We start from the raw sequence: 27,687 nt of genomic DNA, 5'->3' as shown, positions 1-27,687 counted from the left end.
ACAGGCTTAGAAAGTTTGTTCCTCAGAGCGTTAAATGTAATAGACTTTTTACTTGTCTTTCCCACCCCCTACCCCTATCCCCATTCCTTCTTTATCTAAACCTACCTCCCAGGGCTTCAGTCAGTTGCTGTGGTGAGGGTTCTGGGTGGTTCCTCAGGAGAGCATACAAGGACATCACCATCCCTGGGGTGCAGAATCCACACTGAGTGCCATGGCCTTTGGCAATCCTCTCCTGGGTTGATGCACGTATAGGCACAGGATTATAAAATGTAGAGCTGGAAGAATGCTTAGAGATTATCTAGTCTAGGGCTTCCTAACCTTCTTAGTGCCATGGACTCCTATGACCATCTTGCGATGACCCCTTATCCCCCAATGACATGTGATGCCTATATTCATAACTGAGGAAATATTAAATTTCAGTTAGAGTTTAGTGAAAATAAAGATGTAATCCCCCCCAACCCCCATTCAAGTTCTTAGATTCCCTTAAATCTATTCACAGACTCCTTGGGAGTTGGAGGACCCTAGGTTAAGAACCCCTTAACTAGTCCAGTTCCCTAGATGAAGAAACCAATGCTCAAAGAAATTACTATTTCAAGGTCATACAGGGAATAAGTTGAAACAGCTAAGTGATACAGTGGATATTTGCCTTCGAGTAAGGAAGACTTGAATTCAAATCCATCCTCAGACACTTACTAGCTGTGTGGTCCTGGGCAAATTATTTAACCTTCGTTTTTCTCAGTTTTTTCAATTGCAGAAAGGGGATGTTGTGCAGGGATATTGTGAGGACCAAATGAGATAATATTTATAGAGAGCAAAGCATAGTGCCTGGGATATAGTAAGTATTCCTTTCCCTTAGTAAGTTGACTAACCAAAATTTGGGCTAGTTGGTCTAGACCAGTTTTGAATTTGAACCAAGGCCCTCTGATTCCAAATCTAGGACTTTTCCCCCCAGTGCCATGCAGGCCTTGTCATTAATTTTTATTCAGAAAAAAAACAAAAACAAAAACCTTACTCTATGTGTGGGTTGAGCTCCTGAGGTTGGCAACCCTGCCTGATTGCCACTAACACTCTCACAAGATAGTGTTAAAGGATAAATGTTATATAATGTGTCAAAAGACTGCTTTAAAATTGTCTCATTCCTATATGCATCTAGATTTTTATAAAGTGAACTAAATGCTGGGAAAATGACTTTTTTTCAAAGTCCCCAATGCTCTGTTGAAGTCAGGAACAGAATCTACCCTTAAAGTACAAAGATAAGTGAAATTAAACATGAATTTTTACTCTAGAATTTGGAAAAGGATTAAGCCATGTTTGCTATGTGTATATTAGATGTAAATAGAAATGGCGTACATCTGTATTGTTTAATGATTTTATTTTTTTTAGAATATTCATAAAGATTATATGTTCTCTAGAAGATAGATTTTTTTCCACAGGGATTTCAGGTTGAATTCACATTACCATGCATATTTATTAGATTAATTTGTGCATGTTCATCTCCTCCCTCCCTCCTAAACTTGGCCGCAAGTTCGAGACAGAGCAGGGACTTGGTCTTACCCAAAACTTTGTATCTCATATTATTGCCTGCCTAGAACACAGGACTGTGCCAACAATAAATGCTCAGTAAATGGAGAGTTGAATCAAACCCACTCCAGTATTCCACCATTAGAGATGAAGCCTGGATTTGATCATATCAAATTGGGAGCTTCCTTGGCATAGTGCCTAACGACAGCTCCACAAAAGGAGAACAAGGATAAGAAAGAAGAAGAATACCACAATTTCAGAGAAATTTGTCACCTCGTTTTCTCTCTCTTCCGCTGATCCCTTCTAAGACATAGTCAGGCAGTGTATGGAAATCAAAATTTCCATTTATGTAGTTAGAACTTGAATGCTCAGGTAGCGTGGGGAATACAGGGTATGCAATGGGGAGAAGTTCTTAAAAATGACAGAGGCAGTGTGGTGGGTTGAAAAGACCTGGGTGATAGTTTGGACTTTGTTCTGGGACCTGTCATGTGACTGACCATAGGCTGCTGTCTCTTTTTTTCAAGCAATACAGTCTTACATTAGCTAGAGCCTTGCAACACTAAGGACAAAATGCTCAGGCCTTAAACAATGAATATCAATCAAAGAAAAGTGAACTCCAGGAATAAACTGTAATACTGAAGAACCCAAGGTGAAAGAATGAAGGGTACAGACTATGCAGGATGGCATAGTGCCCAATGGCACAGATGTAGCTGCTTATAATTTTTAACATGAAACATGAAAGGGACAACAATTTGGCATAGCACATTAGGAAAAAAACCAACAACCTTGGATAAGGCTTTGAAGTAATGTGTCTCTTTCCTTTTGAAAGTACCTACTAAAATCAGGGAGCATCTTGTTTATGATGTCAACCAATTAGGGCTCAGTTTAGAGATCAGATAGAAGGATTAATTCAGATGATCATCTCTCTCTATAAAGGTCTGAACTGGGAAAAGATTGCCACTTTTGTTCCAGGCAAGAAGCTTGGAATCTGGAGTCAGGGTGGATGGAGGCTAAAATTTCATTCATTGCCTACTATTGGGCAGATGAGATTCAACAGAGACCTATTTAATTGATTGGTTCCAAGTCTGAACTAATGCTAAAAAACCAATGATAAGAATGCCCCTGAAAAGTCATCTATCTAGGGAGGATCATGCCAAATGTTTTTGTTTTTTCTGTCCTTTTTAATTTTATTTAGTTTTTTTAAGGGTTCTATCATTTGTAAAATGAGAAGGCTGAAATAGATAACCAATAAAGCCAACAATTTCTGATTTCATAAGAAAAGCTAACATGCTCTTACCTGAACAGGATGAATCCTGGTTCTAGTGCTTCCAATACCTTCCACTGTGGTGACTGCTGCTCCATGCAGAGAGCAGATGGGAAGCAGACAAGCAGTAACTGCAGAATGTCTTCATATTTGACACACAAATATAATCAAGGTCAGTAATACAATCATGTTGGGTGGGACTATTGGAAAAGAGGGGGTGAATAGTGGAAAATCCTCATTGTTCGTGAGTCCCAGGAGGTGGGTACCTTGGAAGGGTTTGGGGTCCTTAAATATTCTTTGAGGAAAATAGAAGCTTCAAATCCTCTCTGATGACTTCGTAGTAGTTATAAAAGATCAGTAACCCCCAGAGTGAAGCTGGAATGGTACTGGCCTATTAGGAGTTTGGTTGAGAAGCAGTATTGGTTAGAGCCATAGTTAGCCATGATGGCACCTGGAGTGGAGAAACACTGGATCTTGGGACCCAAGAGTTCTTGAAGTAAATAACCTTGTAGACTATCCATAATGGAGAGATGTGTCAGGGGACACATCAGAGGCAGAGGCTGGGACAGCTTCTTCCCAGGATGGAGAAAGATGAGTCTGGACCAGAGAAGAGATCATTTGGTAGCTTCTGATTATAGTTAGTTATTTATTAACTGGGTACTAAGTCCAGTTATTTCTACCTCTTGAAAGAGTTCAAGTCCTTCAAGTTCTACCTCTTGAAAGAGTTCAAGTGTTGTCAAAGTTTTGGCACCCATAAATGAAGCCTTGATTGTCTTACTTATGGCACTCATGTGATACAGTTGAAAGAATGGACTTCTGAGTCAGACACTTACCTCTGTATTTTTATAGTGGCTCTGACACTGATTAGATAGGAGAAGTTGGGCAAGTCACTGATCATCTTTGAGTCTCCTTTTCTCTATCTGTAAAATGTGGTTAATACTACTTATACTATCTCACAGAGCTGTTGTGTGGAAAATGCTTTGTAAACTAAAAAAAAGATTTTAGATAGAAAACAATAGACCCAGAATCTGGATGTAAGGAAAATTAGTGGCAAGCAGTAAGCACTTGTGAATGTGTGGATCTATGTCAGATGTCTGCAAGTAAGACCTCTGGGAATACTTTGGTGGAGAGTTTGAGGATAATGTGGGATACTATGAGGGGACCAGGACAGTTAACTGAGGAAGGATGTGATGTAGTTAACTGACTACTTAGCTAACTGTGGTGTAGTTAAGTTGGCAACTTCTTAAGATGACCTTTATATTCCTAATTACAATTTTGCTTGGAATCAGCGCTGGGGTGAAGGAAGTGAGGGACAGAGCTATCTCATTGTGTTTCTCCCACTGCCGTTTGCCTTCTTTGTCTAAGCCATGCCTGGGGAGCCTTTGGTAAGGTACTATTAGTAATCATCAAAGGATTTGAATCTCTTGGATTCTAGTGTTTTAGGACCCATGGTGTTAGGAATTGTATTAATTAATATCTCTCCTGAGAACACAGAAGTATAAACCTAGTAAAAGGAATGCTACCATCGAACTTCATGCCAGATTTTTTCAGATCTTTAGAAAGGATACCTTATTTTCTTGGAAATGGGGTCATACTTTGATACCATCACTGTGCAGGCCCCGCAGCCTCCTCCTCCACAAGCATATTTGGTTCCTGTGAGACGGACTAGACAGGCAGCAGTCAAGGAAAAGGTTTGATTTCTCACAGTTTGTTCCTATTGTAGACACCATGGCATAATGGACAGAAAGCCAGCCTTGGAATTAGGATGACCTGGGTGCAATGTTTGCTATGATATATACGGCATGGTCAAATTCACTAATTCACTTGAGAGAATTCAACTGTCAGTCTGACCTTGAAGGATGGCTTCCAGAGCCAATGGTTTGTCATTTTCTGGACCAACCTTTCCTCTGCCTCCGTCCCCTCCCCAAAGACCTGTCAGTCTCTCCATGCCCGTTCTCCCTGCTCCCTCCCTCGCCCCTGTTCTCGTCGCCCCCCCTCCCCATACTTCCTCCCTCCATTTGTATGGTGGATGGGCCTGACCTCACTCCAGCAAACTAGGCCTGGAACCTAGATCATTTGTGAAAGTACCTGGGGCTTTTTATGCCTCTTATCATTTAACCTTTCTCCACTAATCCTGATCCCCTCCATTAGTCAGTCAACAAGCATTTATTGAACACTTACTATACATAAACCCTAGGATATAAGGGAAAGCAAAAACTATGTTCCTGCACTCAAGTAGCTCACACCCTAATGGGGGAGACAACGCAAATAACTATACACATACGTATACACACATATAGTCACACACATAGCATATAAGCACACATAGATACACATGTGTATATGTGTATCTTGCATGCATACATATATACGTACTTGGAGGAAATAAAAAAATTTTAAATACCTGTGTGCTGTAAGTTTGGAGGAAACGTCTCTCCCAAAACAGTAGTCTTAGGAGTCAAAAAAATATAGCCTGAAGGGGCACGTAAAATAAAGACACTCTCAGTGTGATTTCACCTCAAAGGGAGGTTTCCACCACTTTAGACCTTCAGTGCACAAAGACATTCTGACATTCTGATGACATTAACTACTGATGACATTAACCCTACCCTGAACAGACCTGATTTTGGGCACACTAAAGAGACTCCCTTTGCCATCTCTCCCTTAGCTGTGTAAAATCCTCTGAGCTGCCTATCACCTGACAAATGGCCATCAGCTGATGCTAATTAGGATTCTGTCTTCTAGTCCAGGGGTGGGGAACATTTGGCCTTGGGACTTGAGACCACATGTGGCCCTCAAGGTCCTTAAGTTAGGCTCTTTGAATCCAACTTCACAGAACAAATCCTGTTTTTATTCTGTAAAGTTTGAATTTAGTCAAAGGGCCACAAAATGTAAGATGGCTGCAAAAGGAGGAGGAAGTCATGTTGTGAAGGGCTTTAAAAGCCAACATTAAGAGTTTATAGTTTATCATAGGGCTAATAGGGAGCTACTAGAGTTTATTGAGGAATGGGGTAGAGTATTATGTAGTCTGATCTAAAGCACTTTTGAAGTTAAATAAAGGATGGATTAGAGGGGGAAGGGACTGGGGCTTTGGCAATCTATGCCTTGAAGACTTTTATTGTGTGAAAGAAATGCCCATGAGGAACTGGCCAACCAAGTCTTACTCTTGGAGAGGGAGCTGGTCAGTTGCTTCCCTCCTTGGGTCAGGGGACTCCTGCTTCTTTTCAATATCCTCAGTGGAAAGAAAATATTCCCCAACAATTAACCCTTTGCTCAGCTCTTTATCTTGTCCTGGGTAGCGACTGGCTTATGGGAAAGAAATTTTGCCTCAAATTAGATTTTACATGAATAAGAAACTACAGTTATCCCTTCCACATCATGATTTTGACATATCATAGGCTGGTGTAAGAAATTAAATGGAAATTTTTGAGGAGTTTTGCAGAAGCCATAGACAACACTTGAAGCCTAGCAGATGACACAGGAAAAATTTAGAAACTTAGAAATGCACAAAATGTATGTATATAATATTAACATATTTTATCTTTAAATACCATAATAATTCAGACTTCTTTTCTGATACAAAGGGAGGTCAAAAAATTTTGTGTGAATTTTCCAGATTGCAGGGGTGCTGTCCCCCCAACCCCTGTAATGTGAAAGAGATAACTGTAGTGGCATTTCTAGATAAGTAAAAGTGGTGAAGGCATTAGTGGATATGGAAAATATGTTAAAATTATGGCTATACGACATTGTAGATCAGTGCCTTTCAATGGTACTGTGTTAGGATAAATGGCTTTTTTTTGTCTTATAAAAGGAACAACCTGCAGCACAATTTTATTGAAAATACTTGAGTACAATATTAGAGGAAATAACAGGAAATTCATTTTGTAACAGTAACCTGGTCAACAGAAGCACCACAATGATACAATTCTTGGATATTAACAAAAGCTAATAAAGGAAAGGTATGATATAAATACTAATTGATCAATATGAGAAAGTTTTGGGGTGAGCAACTTTGGTATGATCATGTTTGCAGGATAAAGGGATTTTTAGCATCTACACATTCCTGAATTTCTTACCAAAGATGTACAAACTTTCTATCCGAAGGATTTAAAGGATTTTCAAAGATAATTTTAAGTCTATGTGATTTTTGCTTGTGTGCTGAGAGGTTAGAACCTAACTCCCATGTAAGATGAGAACACTGTGCCAGCTAAGTGACCCTAAATGAGTCATCCATCCTTTCAGCACTCCCAGGGAATCCTCTGAGATGATGAGTTGCCTACCTGACGTGGTAGAAGAAGCTTCCACACCAGAAATTCCCTATAGCGATGAAATTATAGATCAAGAGGAGTAAACAAATGAATGAATGAATGGAGAGATAAACAAATAAAAACAAAAGCTATTCAGAAGGGAAAGGTCCTATTTGGGGATTTGGTTTAACCCAACTCAATGTATTTGGACCTGTGGACCAAGACCTCTATACCTTGATACAGGGGATTGTCTGAAGAAATTGACATGGATACCCAGACAACACAGCAACCAAATTAGATTTTTAAAAGCTACATATAGAAGGGGAAGAAGGAGGTAACTGAGGGTGCCAAAGCAAGGCATGATCCTGCAAGAAGTGTCTATAGGGAGAAAGTTCAGAACAAGCTGAGGCTGGAAATGAGAATGAAGGAGAAAGACAACTATAATAACAACAAAGTTTTAAATTAAAAAAAAATTTATCTTTTAGGAAAGAAGAGTTTCCAGGTAAAGACAGGACAGCTATTTGGGCTGCCCTGCATGAAAACTAGTTAGAAGAAGGAAAGTATGCCTAATTCTCATTCTGTTTCTGCTTTGTTTGCCAAATAAGGTTGCTGTCAGACTAGAAAGGATAGAACAAATGTGGCTGATAGGAAATCGATATTCAAGACAAGTAAGAAGATAATAATAGGGCACTTAAGTGCTCTTTGATATGGTTTGGTACCCTGACTCAGATGACAACATCCCCGTCCTATTGGAAGAACTGGCAAATGGGACTGCTGGACCAATGGCAATCATATTTTAAAGATTTTGGAGAACAGGCGCAGGGCAAATGTCATCTTGATTTTGTTTTCTAATGGGAGAAAGTAGAATCGAGGGACCAATGAGCTTGACTTTTATTCCTAGCAAAATTCTAGGATGTAATATTTAAGATATGACTGCTGAACATCTGGAAAAGGAAGCAGTGATCCCAAAGAACCAATGTGGCAATGTCAAGGACAGGTTATGCAACAGTTAGCCCTATTTTCTTTCTTTCCTTTTTCTCTTTCTTTCTTTCTTCTCCCTTCTTTCTTTCTTCCTTCCTCCTTTCTTTCTTTTTCCTTCCTTCCTTCCTTCCTTCCTTCCTTCCTTCCTTCCTTCCTTCCTTCCTTCCTTCCTTCCTTCCTTCCTTCCTACCTTCCTCTTTCTTTCTTTCTTCCTCCCTTCTTTCTTTTCTCCCTTCTTTCTCTCTCCCTTCTTTCTTTCTTCCTTCCTCCTTTCTTTCTTTTCTTTTTTCCTTTGCTTTCCTATATTTTCTTTTCTCCTCCCTTTCCTCTTCCTCCTTCTTATTCTACAGTTTCTAAATTGGTAGGGTAAGGAAATGCAGGTTCACCTGCATTTTAGCAAAGCACTTGAGGGTGTCTTAGAAAGACTAGAGTTCTTTTGGAAAAGATGGAGCGATATGGATGACAGTATAATTAGAAGGATTCAGAACTGGTTGAATGGCTCTGACTCCAAGAATAGTCATTAATGGTTTCATTTTATCTTGGGAGGAGGTCTCTAGTGCATTTCCCTAGGCATCTGTGTTTAGCCCTGCGCTGTTAACATTTTTATTAATGACTAGGATAAAGGCATAGATGGGATACTTTTCAAGTTTGTAGATGACCTAAAGCTCGGAGGTATAGCTAACACACTGGATGGTACAGCCAGCATCCAAAGAGACCTCGACAGCTTATGCAGCCTCCACTCTACTTAAGGTCCTCATCATCGCTCATCTGGATTATTGCCATAGCCTCCATATTGGTTTCCCTGCCTCCCCTTTCCAATCCGTCTTCCACATAGAAGCCATATTGATATTCCTAAAACACAAAACTGACTCATGTCTCACCCTCTCCCCTCCCCTTCAAAATCTTTCATGATTCCTTTTTGTCTCTAGGATACATTTCCAAATCCTCAGCCTGAACTTTAAGGCCCTGCCCATGCCTAGAATAGTCTCCCTTCTTATGGCAACTCTTGGCTTCCCTGATTTCCTTCAAGACTCAGTTGAAATCCCACCTTTTGCAGGAGACGTGTTCGGGTCCTTCCCTACTGCTAGTGCCTTCTCTGGGAGATTCCTTTCCTTCTACTTTGCATATATCTTGTATGTACACAATTAATTGCATGTTGGTTCTCCCATTAGAATATGAGGTCCTAGTGGCAGGGACAGTGTATTGACTTTTCTTTATATCTGCGGGCTTAGCTCAGTGCTTGGCACATAATAAACAATGAATGCCTATTGACTGACTGAGTCCACTGTTTGTTTTCCACCTATTTATTTCATGTCTCCTCCTCTCCATCATACATCCTCTGTTTCAGTCAAATCAGCCTGCTAGATGTTCCCCATTCATGACCTTCCATTTCCCACCTCTGTGACTTTGCAGACATGGTCCTCCACATCTGAAAAGCACCCTGTCCTCATCTCTGTCTTATAGAATCCCCAGGCTTCCTTCTAAGCACAGTTCCAATATTATCTCCTATATTTTCCCTAATTCCTCCAGATTTTATTAGTCTTTCTCTCTTGAAATTACTTGGTATTAATTTCTATACATGTTGCATTTGCTTACTTCTGCACATGTTATATCATTCCAGTAGAATGCCTGCTGTATATCATTCAATTGTTCACATCAGCTTTATTATTAATAAACAGTTGACCATACACGTAGTGCTCTAAAGTTTACAAAGTGCTTTACGTACATTTTCTAATTTGAGTCTAATCACACTGCTTGATGAAGAATGAAGTACAATTTTTATGATGCACATATTACACATGAGGAAACCGAGGTTCAGAATGGCTGGACCTGGAATCACTATGACCTGAGTTCTAATCTGACCTCAGACATTTACTAATTGTGTATCCTGGGCAAGTTACTTGCCCTCTGTTTGCCTCAGTTTCCTCAACTGTAAAATGAGGATAACAAACTTGCTGGGGTTTGTGAAGATCAAATGAGATAACATTTATAAAATACTTAGCCCAGTGCTTGACTCATAGTAGGCACTATATAAATCCCTTCCAACCGAAGTGATTTGCTGAAGTTCATATTACTAGTTAAGCAATTTATCCTGGATCATAATTGTGGACTCTCACCCATCTTTTCTGACTCCAATGCCAGGGTTGTCTCTCTACTGTGTAGTCAACTGAATTGGCTGTTATGATGTCTGTAGCACTGAATGGTACAATAGACTAGTGTTAGATTTTCCCCCAAGACTTGACTGAGGATGATCTAAAAATTTCTGGTTCTTTCAAGGACAGTTCCTTACATTTACACATTATTGAATGTATATTATTTTGAAGAGTTACATAATTCAACATGGAAAGTGAAGGGGGTGAGAGTCTGTCCAGGGAAAACCTGGATGAAATGGAAGGAAACACGTGTTTTCCCAGAAGCTAATTGCAAGTTAGACAATCCATTTAGCAGTCATGTGCGAGCTAAATACAATAAGAGCTCTTTATTAGGCAATAATACTAGCAGGGCTTTGTGAAGCCCTTTAGAGAATTATTCAAGCGGAGCTAAAGTGCTTAGTTTTAATTTCATGACTATTAACTGGAGACTAGAGAACAAAGCTCTTTTGTAAGGCACTTAGCCTGGTGCCTGGCACATAGTAAGCACTGTATAAATTTTAGCTATTATTGTTATTATTTTGTAAAATAGCACATTTTCAAGGTTAGTCAAATAAACAATATTAATTCCTGTTGGGATTTTTTTTCCAGTCATGTCTGACACTTCATGACCCTACTTGGAGTTTTCTTGGCAAAGACACTGGTGTGGTTTGCCATTTCCTTCTCTAGCTCACTTCACAGATGAGGGAACTGAGGCAAACAGGGTTAAGTGACTTTAACTTAGGATCACATAGCTGGAAAGTGTCTGAGCTAGATTTGAACTCAGGAAGATTAGTCTTCCTGACTGCAGACCTGGCACTCTATACTCTGTGCTACCCAGCTGCCCAAAACAGTACTGACTAAGCACCAGGTGCCAAGTACTATGCTAAGTACCAGACTTCACCTGACTTTCTCTCAGTCAGAGTGGAGTGAGAACTGAGTGCTGAAGGAGCCAGGAGATTTTGCTGAAGGTTATGTTGCAGAGTAGGTGTTTGTAGAAACTATACACAGCAACTAAGTCGATAACCAAGTGATTCCACTCTAAGCAAGGCAGGCTACTTGGGTAGAATACACCCTCCTATCATTTAAAGTTCTTCATACCTTGCCTCTAGTCTACTTTGCACACTTATTACATATTATTTAGGCAACTAGGAGAACCACTGGATAAAGAATTGAATTAAAATGTTATCTCAGATACTTCCTATCAGGGTGACTCTGGGCAAGACATCTAACCTCTTTGCCTCTGTTTTTTCAGCTGTAAAATAGAAATAATAATAGCATGTCCCTGGAAAGGTTGTTGTAATGATCAAATGAGATAATATTTACAAACAGCTTAGCACAGTGCCTGACACATAGTAGGTACTATATAAAGGCTGCTTCCCTTCCCAATGTGTACTTATTAAGCTCTTACTAAGTGGCAAGTAAATGTGCTAAGGGCATAGAATGAAAAGCAAAGCTGTGGCATCCACATGTCCCAAGGAGCCTACATTCTAATGAAGGAAATACCTCATTAACTTGTAAATGAAAAATAAGGAGAGGGAGGACATTCCAGGCTTGAGGGAGCAGGGTAGGTTCAGCCAGTGAAAGAACAGATGGAAGATGTTGCGTTGGAGGAAATGCAAGATGGCAGGTGTTGCTGGTTTGTTGAGTAGAGGAAAGAGAATGAAGACGGGGAAGGTAGGAAGGGGCCAGGTTCTTTCCTTCAAACACTAACTGGTTTTTGTTCCCATGTTCCATCTTCTTTTTCTGATCTTTGTCCTGGAAGTCCCCCATTTCTAGAATGTTGTTCTTCTTACTTCTGCTTTTTAGACCCTCACTAATTCTTTCAAGGCTCAGACCAAGGGCCACTTCCTATATGAAGTGGTCCCCTCCCTGCTCAGGCACTCCTAGTACCCTCCTCCCCAATTACTTTGTATTTTATATATATTTGCATTTACTTATATGTGGGCATGTTTTCTCACAATAGTATGATGCTCTCTGAGAGCAGGGATAGGTTAATTTGCCTTTGTACCTGAAGAGCCTGGCACAGAGCCTGGCTTGGTTCCATTTCCACCAATAGAATCATGCATGAGGGCCTCTGCCTGGAGAGACACATTTGACAAAGAGGCTGATATCAGCTGTCCTGACAGCATGAGAAGAATGTTCTCTTAATAACAAATATTAATAAATGCTTGTTGATGGAACCTGAAAATAAATCGACCTCTCTAAGCCCATTTTCTCATTGGTGAAATGGGAATAATAATAAGGTATATTACCTACTGCAAAGGATTGTGAACAAAATGTTTTGTAGACTTTGAAGTGATATAGAAATGGGGTTGTATATTGTTATGCGGAAAGGATACGGTTCTTTCTCAGGTAGGACAACAGATTTACTTCGGGATCTGCATTCTTCTCTGTGACCTGGAGGAGAGAAAGGAGGTGAAGATTACTGATGAGTACAATTGAAGAATTCTAGTATAGCTCCTTTTGACATGTTTATTTTGGGTATGTATGGATAATATTAAGCTAGGTTTGGTTTGGCCCCACTTAACACTGTTAGACCATGAAGACACCTGGAGCTGCTGTGTTTTGTCACATTTACACCAAGATTCAAGAGAACTTTTCTTGGTGAGACACCCATGATAAAAAGGCTGACATCAGTTATCCTGACTGGGAATGAGAATATTCTAGAATCCTAGAAAAAGGAACATTGTCTCTTTTCTCAGAGTGAATGAAGAGATGACTTTCATTTTTAAAAATTAAAAACACTTATTCTGACATTAACAAACACAAAAATCAGCACCTCCATATACACTGTAGAACAACAACAAAAACAGATTTTGTACAAGAAACTGCCCATCTCTATTATATCTAGTTTGTTTTCTTTTAAAAAGTCTATACTAAATTGAATATGTAATTTTTAAAGCTGTCTTGATTCTCTGTGATCTTCTAAACTTCCCTCTGTTCTCTTCTGTGCACTAAAAGAAAAAGAATTTCATTTCTTGGTCAAATCAAGTGAGGAAAAAAGTAAAGTGCTTTGCAAACCCTAACATGCTATATAAATGTTAACTGTTATTGGTGCCGTTTTACTTGAGAATGTTCAAGATTTAGGTTTGAATTTCTTGGATCATAGCATCAAAGTGACCTTCAAAGGCAACTAATGCATCTTCTTTATTTTATGGGTAAAGATCTGAGGCTCACAAAGGGAAAGTGACTAGTCTCAGGTCATACAGGTAGTGAGAGTTGGAGGTGGGATTTATACCTAGGGTCGCTGATGCTAAACCTAGCACTTTTTCACTTGCACCACACTGCCCCCTAGTGGTTTTTGCTAAGGCCCAGGCATTCAATATTGGGTCCAGAGGCAAAATAGTACAAATCATTTGCCTAATGGGGCAAATCTCATCTGAGATCACCTAAAATCTCACCTGAGATTTCAGCAAAAATATTTTTCCTAATTAACATGTCTAATTATCTAGTAGTTAACTAACTGGTTAGGAATTCTTATTTCTTTGTTCAGGGAGTTTCCCTCAAAGAGAAACCTTAAATTATAAAAGACTAGACTTGGAATTTGTTGCAGATTTTATTCAGGTTTCTAAGAATCTTGTTCATATATACTAAATATATACTCCATCCTATATCTGAAGTAGTTAAAAAACTTACAGAGATTATATAATATGAAAGTGTGGTATTAGTTATTTGATGAGACTTTCTTCCATTTAGGGAGCTCAGAAGTTGTGTGTTACAATTAGACTAGTCTTCAAACCAGCAGTTAAAGTTTAGACTGGTATATCCTTCTAATTCACGTCTTATGACTTTGTCCCTAATTCTTATCCTTTATCTATGAGAAAAGGAAAGGGAAACATTAAGTGATAATAATAATAGCAATAATTTGACCTATTTAATGAAAGTGCCATGATTTGAAAAAAAAAAGAAGTAATTCATCTATTCTAATGATTCTTGGCAGCTAGGTAGGGAGAGGGTGCTGGACCTGGAATCAGGAAGACATGAGTTCAAAACCAGCCTTACACATTTACTAGCTATGTCACCCTCAACAAGTGACTTAGCCTTTGTCTGCCTCAGCTTTCTCATCTGTAAAATGCAGATAATAATAGCAGTTACCTTCCATGGTTGTTGTGAGTATTAAAGGAGATGTTATTTGTAAAGTACTTACTGAAAAAGTGCTACATAAATACTAGCTATTTACTCTTCTTAACTAATTCTCTTAATACCTCCTTTTCCAAAAAAACCAAAATGCTTACATTACCCCACAACCCCCAAAATATCAGTACTTCTATTTTGTTAAGAACGTTAAAATAAATGTTCTACCTTGTTTAGCTCAGAAAGGAAAGTGGTTGACTAAGAGGATTAGGAATGGGGCAACAGGGTGGGCAGAAAGGGATTATTAATTCATGTTTTTACAATTTTTTATAGATATCTTTTGTTTTTATATGATATTCATTTCTGAATATATTCCTCCTCCCCCTGCCCCAGTCATGTAATGAATAATTTTTTAAAAAATCGGTGTAGCAAAACTAAGCAAATCAGAAACTTGTGTCTGACAGTATATACAACAGTCTCCCATTTCTACAAAGATGAGATAAACTGACTTAGCATTTCTCTAGGACCAAGCTTGGTCACAATAATGAAAAATATTTGGTTTTCTTGCTTTGGTCTTTCTATTTTCATTGATGTAATTGGTTGTTAAAAAGGTGGTACAGCCAGGGAGGTTCTGGTAACAAAGTGCCCTCCTCCCATTAGTTAATTCTGAGGAGCTCTCCTTTCCATAAGAGACACTAGATTCCAGTAGCAGACTAGAAAAAATCAAGGAACAAATTAGAGTTACAGCAACACTTTATTTTTTCAAGTTTGGATGAACAGCTTAATGTCTCTGAGTTCCACTTTCTCCACCCACAAAGGAGACCATAGTGCTCTCTTTCACTCTGCCTGCTTCTTAGGAACGTTCTAAGGATGAATGAATGAAATGCTTTTTAAACTATTTAGACTTTTAAAACTGTCATATTTCAGATAGTGGCCTTATTTTAAGATTCTTATTAGTTTTAAACTACATTTTTCTCCCCATAAGGCAAGGTGGTTGTTGTTCATTCCTTTCAGTTGTATTTGACTTTTGTGACCCTATTTTTTTTTTTTGGCAAAGATACTGGAGTGGTTTGCCATTTCCTTCTCAGCTCACTTTATAGATGAGGAAACTGAGGTTAACAAGGGTAAGTGACTTGCCTAGGTTCACATAGCCAAGTAGTGTCTGAGATCAGATTTAAACTCAGGAAGATGAGTCTTCCTGACTCCAGGTCTAACTCTCTATCCAATACACCATCTAGGTGCCCATATGTTATCACTAACAACAAAACTTCCCTCCCTTTGTTGACCACTTCTGCTTGCTAAAGGAATATGAAACAAAGCCTGACTGAGTTGCAAATCAGAGGAGTGAATGACAGTCACAAATTGTGGTGACATTCAGTGCCATTACTTGGGGAAATTGACAGAAACACGGAACAGTTCCATGCTATTGAGAGTTGCTTAGACTATTGAGTGGTGACCTTGCTCTGCAGATATTCCTTTAGCCAGAGGGAGTTGATGGTGATGAAGGCAGGGGCATGAGAGGGCTCATAATCTCCCTGCATATTCATGCCCACGAGCTCTTCACTGTGCAGTGACTGAGGAGACTCTTAACCCAGGATATAGACCTGGCCCTTGAAGACCCACACCTGGACCACACCTCAGTCTCTTCCTGAGATTTGGCAACACAATGGCAGGTGAACTCACACACATGAGAAAAGGAAAGGGAGATGTTAATAACAATAATATGGTCTTTTTAAAACAAGCAACATGATTTGCAAAAAATAGCAATTCATCTGTTTTAGTAATTCTTGGGTGTCTGACCTGAAATCGGGAAGGCGAGTTAAAAACCAGCCTCATACACTTACTAACTGTGTCACCCTTGACACGTGGCTTTGCCTTTGCCAGCCTTGGCTTTCTTATCCCATGGTTATTACAAGGGCAGCTAGATGGTGCAGTGGATAGAGTGCTGGGTCTGGAGTCAAGAACACTCATCTTCATGAGTTCAAATCTGGCCTCAGACACTTACTAGCAGTATGTCCCTGGGCAAGTAACTTAACCCTGTTTGCCTCAGTTTCCTCATCTGTAAAATGAATTGGAGAAGGAAATGGCAAAACCATTTCAGTATCTTTGCCAAGACAACCCCAAGTGGAATCACAAAGAGTTGAGCATGACTGAACAACAAAATTTCAGCGTTCTCATCCCATAGCTGCTGTGAACTTTAAATGAGGCAATATTTTGAAAGCACTACATGAAGGTACTATATAAATACTAGCTATTGTTATTTTTTACTCATCTAAACTGATTCTCTTAATACCTCCCTTGTGCCAGAAACCATTCTACATCAATTCAGATAATTTCAAGCTCAGGCTGGGCTTGGTTTTGTTTACTTCCCAATCCATGGTGAAAGCCTCAGTGTTTAAATGAGCATGATAGAGGACTTGACTTCATCCCGATGAAACTGTTCTCCACAATGTCAATTCAGCTCTCCCCATGTTTGCCCACATTTCATTTACGTTGAGGTAGAGCTCTGAAGAGAAGAGCTACAAGGACATGTGATGGATGGGATGTGCCACCTTTGACAATTGGTCACCTGCATGTTTCTTGAATTGAATCTCTAAGATATCTGGGCTTTATATCTTGGGAGCCTTTATAAGGTCCTGGGTCTCTGTGTAGATGTCAGACAGTGCTTGGTTCTTGGGGTTCTCCAGAATTCTGGTTACTTAATTGATGTGCATAAGGTTATCACCTATCCTTCAGGAGCTCTTGGAGGGGGTAATTCTTAGGATACTATGTTCCTCTGCACACTCCATCAGGTTATTGCATCCTTTGAACTTGTACAATTCAGACATGCTTTAGGAAGCGATGTCTTTTATCTAAGTGGTCAAGGAATATCAGGCTAGTTAAAACTGGATGTGGTCATTCTCCTTTCCTATAGCACCATGGGACACATACTTGGCCCCATTCTAGCAGGCAAATTTCACCCATTTGTGGGTAATTCAGGATTATGCAAGGGAAGTAATCCAGAGGTAAGGGTCCTCATATGGAAGACTGACCAAAATAGCCAGACCAACTTCTCCCCAAATTCCTTACTGACATCATTGATGAAAACTGCTGTGGCCCTAAGCTTCAATGCCCAAGTTTCCTCTTAGTCCTCAAAGTCCTCCTTCTGTTCAGTATTGCCCAAGTAGGAAATAACATCATAGCACTGCTCTTTCAGCCACACTAGGAATCAGTTCTTGTAGGCAAGAACTACAGTGGTCTTGCCTGATGTCTTATCTGCATTTGGAAGAGCAGAAGGTATCACACTGGCTATAGAGCTAAGGAGAATACATTTTTAGCCAGAGAATGAAATATAAAACGTGGAAAGAAAACAAGATCCTTATAGACATTGATTGGTTAAATTCTGAAGGCAATAGTGGAAAACATGCTAGACATGGAATAAGAACACCTAAGTTCACAGTCTGTCTCTGTCTCTTACTACCCTTAGCTGTGACCTTAGGCAGTGAATTCAGCTCTCTCTGAATCTTCATTTCCTAATCTGTAAATTGAGGTGGTGGTATAGATGATTTTGCAGGCCCTTTCCAGCTCTATACGCATAGTACTTTGTCCCTCCCCTGTCTGGAGCCTGGAGCACAGAAGTCTGAGATCCTCCTCCCTAGGAGCTAAGTCACATTCAGAGGAGAAACCTGAAGGGAGACACTTGTTCTGCCATGGAGCCCCAGGAAAGGGCAATGACCAAGATTCTAAATTCCACTTGTCTTTGCTGTTTTATTTTTTTGAAGAAATATAACAGAGCAATCTATCCTCTGTTGCACTAACTCTGTTTCTGTGAGGAAGGAGCAGAGATACCATGAGCCGGAGAAAAAGAAGCCATGTGGCTCTGAGAAAGCCTTTAGATTTGAGATAACCACTATAGAGAAAGGAGCCAGGACTCTGGGAGAGAGGCTACAAAGGCTTAGGGGGGCATGCAGTATGTCCAGACAGAAGCTGTATTTCTAAAACTCATGGGCTACAGATCTCAAGTAGATAATCCTCTATCTTCTTCTCCCCCTTGAGCTCTTTTATGGGAAGATGTCCCAGAGATCTCAAACTCAATACATCCAAGTTGAACTCATTATCTTCTCCCTCCCTTCCCCAAACTTTTCTATTTCTGTTGAAGGCATCATCACCCTTCCAGCCTCCCAGGATCATAAACTTCTAATCTCAACATTATACCTGACTCTTCATTGATCTTGGCTCTCTGATCTCCATACCCTCATTTCACTCTTCCTCTTCTCAAATATCCAATCACTTGCCAAATCTTGCCATTTCTACCTCCACAGTATGTCTCAAATCTGATCCCTTTTCTCTACTTACACTGTTAATGATCATGTCTGGATATTATAGAGAAAGGAGCCTTACTTCAGACCCTCATCAACTCTTGCCTGATTATTGTAGCAGCTTCCTAATTTCTCCCCTGGCTTCAACTTTCTCCTCATTCCAGTTCATTCTATATGCCATTGCCAAAATAATTTTCTCTAGGTGCAGATCTTATCGTGTCACATTTTGCCTGTAGCAAGTCCAGTGCCACTGGACTATTGCCTCTAGGATAAAATATAAACTCTTCTGTTTAGCTTTATAACCCTTTATAACCTCTCCCCCGTGCATCTTTCCAGAATCATTAGAAATCACTCTCCTGAAAACAGTGCTCTACCCAAATGGCCTCCCCCACCTGTTGCACACACACAAACACACAATCTCTCTCTTCTCAGTGGTCAGTTGTGCCATCATTGTGTCTCCATCTATGGCGATGGATTACTCAGAACCTGAGGGTCCAGATAAACAGTTCTTATAATAATAATAATCATAAAACAATCATATTCAGTGATCCTCAGGTTAAAAAGAAATCCACTGGAAAGTAAAAGTGGATAAAAGCTGAAAGTAAGGAGATAAATAAGCATTTCAGTAAGTTAGCTAAGAAGTTCATTGGGCTTCTAGAGTTTCCAGATAGTCCTAAATCTGTCATTATATACTCTTTATCAAAAGATCTGTGGGTGGGTCCTAGATTAATCCATCTAAGGGAAAAGTGAACTCAAAAATCCCAGGTCAGCTTAGCTGAGTCTTGGCTCACAACAGCTTTGTTGGTGGTGTGGAAATGTTGGGGTAAAGTCAACCTTCTTCATTTCTATAAAAGTCCTGACCCACTACAACCACTCATGGCATTCTAGATGTTTATGGAAACCTTTAGGGCAGCAGCGGCACAATGAAAACCACACAGCTGAAGGGAAATTTTAGGATGTTGAAGACCAACAGAATGCAATGGAGAAGTACAAATGGGGTTTGTGAATTTTCAAGAAACTCTCCCAGATCAAATGAACAGGGTTTTTGGTGACCTAAATGAGCTTGGACTACTGTGACTTCCACCACAATTGGAAAAATTTAATGAACATTCATAGTTGACTATTGGAACCCAGAGTTATTCTCTTGTCTCTTGACAAAGGCCATTCAATCAAAATGGCTCCTTTGACTGGAAATGGGCTAAGGTACCCCCTAACCTCCCAGATATTAAGGACTGTGTCAACTGGATTGGAGCTGGCCTCTAACCTTTGGGTGGCTGGAACCAAACAAATGGAGCATGTTAGAGACAGGAGAGTCAGAACACAAACAGAAGTTTAATTACTTTTAGAGTGAGGAAAATGACATATGCATATGGAAGCCCCCCTCACTTCCCAAGGAAGGCTTAAGGCTGCTAAGGCTGGGGCTACGTATATACATGAAAGGGGTTGAGATAGTTCTAATGATTGCATTTCTTGGAACAATATGGGCATTCTTGGGTCCCATGGGAACAGTCATTGTTTTGGGGGTTGTGATCACCCTGCCAGGTACAGAACCAGAGCTCTGTGACAGGAACAGGAGTACAGGACCTGTCAGTGATTGTGAACATGGGATGGATGGCCCTGGGAAATAGGGGGAGCTAAATCCCTCAGTGAATATCTGATGCAAATAATACACTTCTGAGCCAAAGGATTATTGTTGTGCCAAGCTCAGAGCACAGCCTACTTGTTAGGCCTTAGCTCTGGAAAAGCAGTGTACCTCCAAAATATTTTGACATTTGCTCCCTTTGGCCAAAAGGAGGGAGTCTGAAAGAACATCTACCTTTATGACCAATAAAGGAAAGGCAGGGGTATATCATGGGATATTGCCTAGGGAGTTAGTTCTTTGAGAGGATCTATTAGGGAAATGTATCCCAGGTATAATTACTAACCATTGTTTGAATGAGGGGAGGAAGCCAAGAATGTCAGAGTAAGAAAATGCCAACACAGTTTGAATCAGGGCCTTGGTGATTGGGTATATAACAAAACGGGACACGCCAAAAACTAAGAGAGTAGGCTTCTGAATCTTGGGGTGGGGGTCCCTTCTGAATGTTGCCTGCTTCTGGGTCCATCTGCTCAGGAGCAGGGGCTTACTTTAGAGGATCCAGGATTAAACAATGCAATAAAGGTTTTCTCACAATTCTCCTAATTGCATAATTACGTTAAGTCAGGTACAGATCGGATTACCTAGAGGGCTCACAATGAACTAGTTCTGAAGAGGGAGATTTACATGTCACCAAAGTAACCAAGAACGTTAGCATCTTTATTCTCAGAGTAACTCTCAAAGGGGCTTCTCTGGGTCCAAATCTAGAAGCTTTTAGATAAATCTGACTTAATATAGTTTAGTACAATCACTTAAATTTGGTTCTCCAATTTGGAAATTTCAGAGATTTTCAGTTTATAAAATCCCGTACCTGATAGGAGTCTTTTAAAAATGTATGAGAATCTAACTGAAGATGAACTCTTTTATCCTTTAAGATCATCAGACAGATAAAACATGGGAAAATAATTTACCTTTCTGTACAGTTATGAATACAATTTTGATATAAAATCCAACGAATCCTTAATCCAATTTTGAGAACTTATTACCAAAACACATTACAAATTTAAAACTAAAACTCAAAGCCTGAATTCCCATGACAGATAACTGCTGAAACTATGATGTAAAAGAAATCTGTTGGTTTCAGTGACCACCATCTGAGGAAGCAGTTCCTAGAACAAAAAGACAGCTAACCTATGATTTCTTTCCCCTGCTCTTTCCCAGTTGAAAGTTTAACTTTAGGGGGTCCTGTTTGCTTCTCTCAAGCTGATGATTTTTTTTCCTGCCCAAGTCCATAATAAATAATAATAATAATTATGCCCAGACCTACCTTTTTTCCATTCACAAAGAAGATCAGCTCATTGGATTGCAAATGGGAAGGCATTGCTTCCAAATCAGATTTTTTTTCTTTTTTAACTCAAAGAGAGGATGCCATTAAGAACTGAAAGTATAAATCAGGGAAACTGTTTGACTCAAAGTCAGAGGGCAAACAGTAAGACAAGAGCTTTAAAGTATAAAAGGAAGAGGTGGAGAATTCCTTCCTTGACTTTTTAAGTAATTCACCAATCAGATCCTCTCTCACCTTATCATGCCATGCCTCTCTGAGCCAGCTCCTTATACAATCTCTGCCTTTCTCAGTTTTCTCTAAAGTCTACTAAAAACAAAACAAACAAAACAAAACAAAACTTGACCCTTAGCACAAGGAGCTTTGAACTGATTACTTCACAATATTTTTCTGAGGAATGTAGGACAAATGTTCTCCCCCATTTTCTAGATGTGGAAACTGATATTCAGAATGGGTTGAGACTCACCCAAGGGCCCCAAAATGCTAAATGACTACTCCCAGATTAGAACCCTGGTCTTCAGAGTCCAGGTCCAGTGATTTTATCACTGCCTCTTGATACATCTGCTAGTAGAAAGACAGGAGCCTTGCTGAAAGGGAATGTTAGGGGGACTTTACCTAAATTCCTAACCAGAAACCTGAAGATACAGGGACACTTGGGACAGGGACTGTTTCACAGCATGGAGTAGTGGCTACTGAATTTGGAGGCAGAAAGACTTAAATTCAAATCCTCCCTCAGACTCTTAATAGCTGTGTGACCTTGGATAAATCATTCAACCTTGCTTCAGTTTCCTGAGATAAGCCTGTCTTAACATTATTATTGTATGTTATACATTTAATATATATAATGTATATTATTATATATATCTTAACATTATTATCAGAGAGTCATTACATAACTTAATTTCTATTATTATATCTTTCAAGGAATTGAAAGTATGCGATATGTATGATACTGACATGAGCATGAGGGATACATTGTTGAATGAGACAAGACTTAAGGCAGGATTTTGCTCTCCCGTTAATTTTTTTTATAGTCAGTAAACAGTAAGTACAGGGAAATTTTGTATTCTTTGAACTGTTCAGTCAATTGTGTCGTTGTAAAGATATGATCTACTGACTGTTTGCAAAAGCCTACCTATTTCTTCTTCATACCTTCCTTCATTAAGGAATCCCCACATGCATATGTAGATGGGATCTCATATAAATTTTGTAGAGATGGGAAGGTGGTCATATGGGTCAGGAGTTATTAATGTTCTCAGTCATTTATTTTGGTAACATTAGTTCATAAATTCTGAGATTTCTCCTAACACTTTGGAATTATCCCCTCCCCCCCCCTTTTTTAAACATAGCTTGAATTTGGTGAATGAGTCAATATACAATCTGAATTTTTTCCAAAATAAGGAATATACTTACTGAATGTTTACAATTAAGGTATCCAAAACTGGAATAATATTTTCACCAAATACCCTTATCTTAAAATAAATGACAGGTTAGTTACCAAAGTGATCACTAGACCAACCTGGACGTTGCAAGTGGTAGGATTTTATCTGCTTTCAAACTTAGTGACAGTCAAGCTATATTTCTGTGACAGTGAGGCAATTTGGTAGAAAAAACAAATCAGTCAAACCAGTTGTCTCTTTTTGGAAAGTTGATCAGGTAGTTTTCTCTTCCTCCCTCCTACCTTTTGAGCTATTTGTTTTGTGGAGTTTGTTTTGGATTCAATAGAAACTTAGAAAACTGGACCAGGTGTTTGTTTCAAAGGTCTTGTGATATAACCCCCAAGCTCCTGCTTCTTATTTTAGGATTAGTATCCAAGCTGATCTGCACTGCCAGTCAATCCAGTTTTATTTTTGTTTTTTCCTGAGAAACTGATCTTACAATTCAATGTGAAAACATTGGACCATGAGATTAGTGGAAAAGCAATCATTCCTGGTCTAGTTTCACTAAAGAAATTGTTTTTGGTAAGGACCCTAAAACCACAGGTGTTTTATGCAGGACTATTTTAGCGCTTTTGGCTGTTTGGATTTGTTTAAGTATTTCCATGCTCAAATGAGGGATTGCATTTATTTAAATTTTTTTTCTTTCTTATTTTGAATTTAACAATCATCAAAAAACCCTCAAACATTCCAAAATACAAGTGACAACAAAGAAGATAATTGTATATGAAACCATGTACTTTTATTTTGTCTTTTTTTAAAGCCTTCTTTAAGGTGGGAACTAAAAACAAGAGGAAAAAAGAAATGTACATAACTTTGCTGGTAGATTTGCAGTTTCATGTGCAATCATTTTTTTTTTTACTTGTACTGTGTTATGGAAATGTTTGCTTTGTTCCCTGAATTGAAAATAAAATAAGTTTTTAAAAGTACATACATACTGAATTTGGCAAATTGTCACTTTTGTTCCTTTGTGAAATGTAAGAAGTGGGTAAGATGGAAGAATCAATTATAAATATTCATTTAATATGAACTTATTAGATCATCAAGGTTTTGGAGGTAGTACCTTTGTGTTTCCTTTGACAGGTGATGAAACTAGAAGTAGAAGGAGGTTATGGGGAAAATATAGTAAGCAATGTTTTGGACATTTGGAATTGGGAGAGCATTCAAATAGAGGTCGATTTTGGAGAAGCCAGTCTGGAACTCAGAAGAGAGCTCAGGATTGGAGATTTAGGATCATAGGATCATAGATTTAGTTCAACCCTCCCATTTTATTTTTTATTTTATTTTTTACTTCTTTTATATTTTTGAACTATATAAACATTAAAAAGCATGGATATCTCCCTATGCAAAGAATGACAGAACAAGAGGACTGTGAATGAAATCAATGGTCTCTTTTTTGGAAAGTTTGTTGACTTGGTAGTTATGGACTTATTGTCAGGAAAATATCGGATCGTGCAATAGACTATAGAGATGGAAGGGAACTTAGAATTCATCTGGTCCAACCCTCTCATTTTAGAGATGAGAAGACTGAAACACAGAAAAGTTTAAGTGAGTTGCCTAAGTTCTACAGGTGTTAGGCATCAGAAGTGGTATTTGAATTTGGGTCTTCTGACTCTTTCTACTGTGACATGCTCCCTCCCTGATGATCCAGATGGTGAGTGCTGGTCTAAGTTCTTCTGTGTGATCAACACTTTGGAAACACCATGCTTTATTGAACACTTGAACACTGTGACATTTTAAACAAGTTTACTTACCTGAACTTCATTACTGTCCGAAGAACACATCTCAGGTCAGAAACGTTGGTTTGATATTTTCATTTGTTATTAACATCAATCAAATCCAGCTAAATAAAAAAAAGAGAGCTTGGTGCTCTTTCAAAAATATTGTGGGCAAGCTTTAAGGAATTTCATTTTAGTTAAAAAAAAAAACAAAAATGAAACTGACCCTCTCCCAGTTGTGAAGAAACAATATAGATCTTAACTGTTTCCCAGTCACTATGAGACAAGATCTGAGATCCTGTGGCTGCTGCATAGACTCATAAACTCACTGACCGTAAGGATTGAAAGGACTTGAGAAGTCATTTTATGCATCACATTCATTGTGCAGATGAAGATTGAGGCTAAAAGAGGTTAGCTAATAAGCCCAAGGTCACACAGTTGCTAAGTTGTGGAACTTGCTAAGTTTGGAACCAGTAGAGATTCAGACTTTTAGATCATACTAAAGTCCAATCTATATAATAAAAAATATTACTATCAGTAATATATTTATGTAACTTTAAAGTTTTAGATGCACTTGACAAATATCACACTTTATCCTCAAAACAATCCTAGGAGGTAGGTACTTTTATTACCTTCATTTTACAAGTGGGGAAAATGAAACACACAGAGGCTTAAGTGATTTGCCCAGTGTCAAATAGCTAGTAAATATCTGAAGTCAAATTTGGATTCAGTTCTTTGTGAGTTCAAATACAGCCTCAGACACTAGCTGCCTACAAATGAAAAGTGGTATGGATAATCGAAACTCCTGGAATCTGGGGTCTGTGTGCTTCTTCTATAGTATGTGTGGATCTGACCTGGGGTAAAAACATAAAACTTTTCTTCAATCAAAATTGCAAAAGAGTTTTGCAAATGGAGATGTGAATTTTCATTGTAAAATAGACTGTAATCAGAATGCTAAGCATAGATTGAGTCTTAGTTTCTAAATATGTTGTGCATTTGGGTGGAAACTCTGCATCCCTCACCTCAAGGAAGAGAAAAATTATAATATACGAAACACCCATCTGGAAGTTTAGAAGTAAGCATGCATTTTGGTTTTGTTTGAGACTTATAAAATCAAGCATAGATATAACCCATTTCCATTCTTTCTCATTTTAGGAAATGTGGATAGACCACAGTTTGCTAGTTGAAGGATCATTTCTGGGATTCTAAATGAAAGGGCAAAAATGAAAAATGAGAACATAATTGTTAATGGATCATGTAATTACTCAACTGGATCTGTGACCTCATTGTTTTGAATATTCCCTTCAATGATGCAAATCCCAACCAATTCATGCCTGCCTATCCTATGAGATTGCCTTTTGCCCAGGTCTTCCCATAAGTTTGGAACAGTGGGGTACACTTAGTGTTCTGGGCACCATCCTTATATTCATTGATTCCAAGAGGATACCAGTGGAACACTTGGGTGTATCCACCTGCTACCACTTCCCCTCATCATATGACCAGTCCACTTTTTCTTCCTGTTTTACCTTTCCCAGGTGACTTATTTTATACCTAGTCTTCAATTTTTTTCAGTGGTTATAGGTTACAGCCTGCTCATATCTACCACGGGTATTTCCATTGTGCTATCCATTATAAATCCTTTGGAAACTATTGTGTTCCATATCCCACAGTGATAAATCAACAACAGAAAAAAAAAATGGCATTTTTAAAGACAAAAAGACCTTTGTTTATAACAGAAACTTGTTATCTTTAAAAGGACTTTGAAAGTTCCTGAAGGTGATCCAGCCTGCCCTCCTTCTCCTATTTCTTTTCCACCTCTTTGCCAGCAGCTTTTGCCCATGTGTAGGTACCCTTCCTTGCCCATTCCTCCCCTTTATATATTATCTTCTCTCATTGTCTTGTCTGCCTATATTTGCATACCCTGCACTTGGCACAATGCCTACCCCATACCAAGTGCTTAATAAATTCTATAGGCTATTTCTATTTGTCTGTCTGTCTGTCTGTCTATCTATCTACCTACCTATCTCTATCATCTGTCTCTTTAAATCTAAATTAAAAAGGAAGAAGACCCAGAACCTGAACATGGGCATTATAGAATAACAATCTCCTCTCTTTCCTATCCTCTAAACCTGACCAGCAAATTGATCCATACATGTCATTCTAATCAGCTCAGATGTCACTACACTCTTCTCTCCCTGTGAGCTACAGCCACAGCAGACACTATATCAAGAACCCAGATGATCCTGTGAGCATTCTAACCTCGTCTGGTCCCTGACAGCAGAGGAGGAAGGAATCAGAAAGGTCTTCTTTCTTTAAGATTGACATACAGGCACATTCGGACATGAGATCATCTGCTGTGGATCTTTTGAAGGATGCAGATGTTCACTTTCCTTACAATAGCCCCTTTCATCCTCCATAACCCAGGTAATTATATAAAGAGTTGGATAAATGCTAGACTAGGAAACCAGGCCACTAGCCAGGATGGCTGATCAGTTCTGTTCCCTCTTTTATATTGTAAAAGTATAAAAGGTATGGATAGATTATCTTTCCTCAAAACCACAGACCAAACTACTCACAAAGGAAACGCAATCTTTACAGCAGGAGTTTAAAGACATAATTATGTACCAGTCATATAATAATAAAAGCAGAGAATGTTCGAGGTGGTGAGAACTTTAGAGGCCATCTAATCCACTCTTTATTTTAAAGATTGAGAGACTGAAGTGAAATGACTTAAGCAAAGTCTCATAATTTGTTAATGAGATCAAAACCCAGGGTTTCTCTCCCCCTGCCCCTGTTTTCTTTTTCTTTTTGGTGGAGAAGAAGCACTCTGATGCAGTAGACTGGACATCTTCACCATAGATGAGTACATGGCTATTGACTTTGAGGAATGCATTGAAGTGACACAGAATTCAGATTTCCAGTGACTATAGGGATTTTATAATCATCTGGGCTACAAAAGGAAAGAATACCTTTTGGAGAGTATTTCAGTTCTTCTGTTACATACAATCCCAACTCTTCAATAAAAGCTCTTTCAGTTTGCATTCAAAAAAGTGCATCATTTATGAAAATTAAAATATGCTGAATTTTCATGTTTTGGT

The 27,687-nt window shown here is 38.9% G+C and overlaps 1 protein-coding gene and 1 pseudogene across 3 annotated transcripts in view; both read right to left on the bottom strand.

Moving 5' to 3' along the window:
* The window catches only part of LOC140509584 (aldehyde oxidase 2-like), a 128,502-nt gene extending 106,932 nt beyond the window's left edge, over positions 1–21,570 (bottom strand). For all 3 annotated transcript variants that reach the window (XM_072617220.1, XM_072617221.1, XM_072617222.1), the window contains exons 1-5: positions 21,421–21,570; positions 12,485–12,542; positions 4,354–4,450; positions 2,819–2,927; positions 106–232 (exon numbers count right to left, since the gene is read on the bottom strand). In XM_072617220.1, coding sequence (XP_072473321.1) covers positions 106–232; positions 2,819–2,927; positions 4,354–4,450; positions 12,485–12,542; positions 21,421–21,474 — 445 coding nt within the window. In that variant the 5' untranslated portion in view covers positions 21,475–21,570. The remainder of the gene's footprint in view (positions 1–105; positions 233–2,818; positions 2,928–4,353; positions 4,451–12,484; positions 12,543–21,420) is intronic.
* On the bottom strand, positions 15,662–18,072 carry LOC140510874 (argininosuccinate synthase pseudogene; annotated as a pseudogene).
* Positions 21,571–27,687: the final 6,117 nt, after the last annotated feature.

The sequence above is a fragment of the Notamacropus eugenii genome, chromosome 6 (genome assembly GCF_028372415.1).
Source record: "Notamacropus eugenii isolate mMacEug1 chromosome 6, mMacEug1.pri_v2, whole genome shotgun sequence".
In the NCBI taxonomy this organism is placed as follows: domain Eukaryota; kingdom Metazoa; phylum Chordata; class Mammalia; order Diprotodontia; family Macropodidae; genus Notamacropus; species Notamacropus eugenii.
This window is presented reverse-complemented; position numbering and strand designations above follow the sequence as displayed.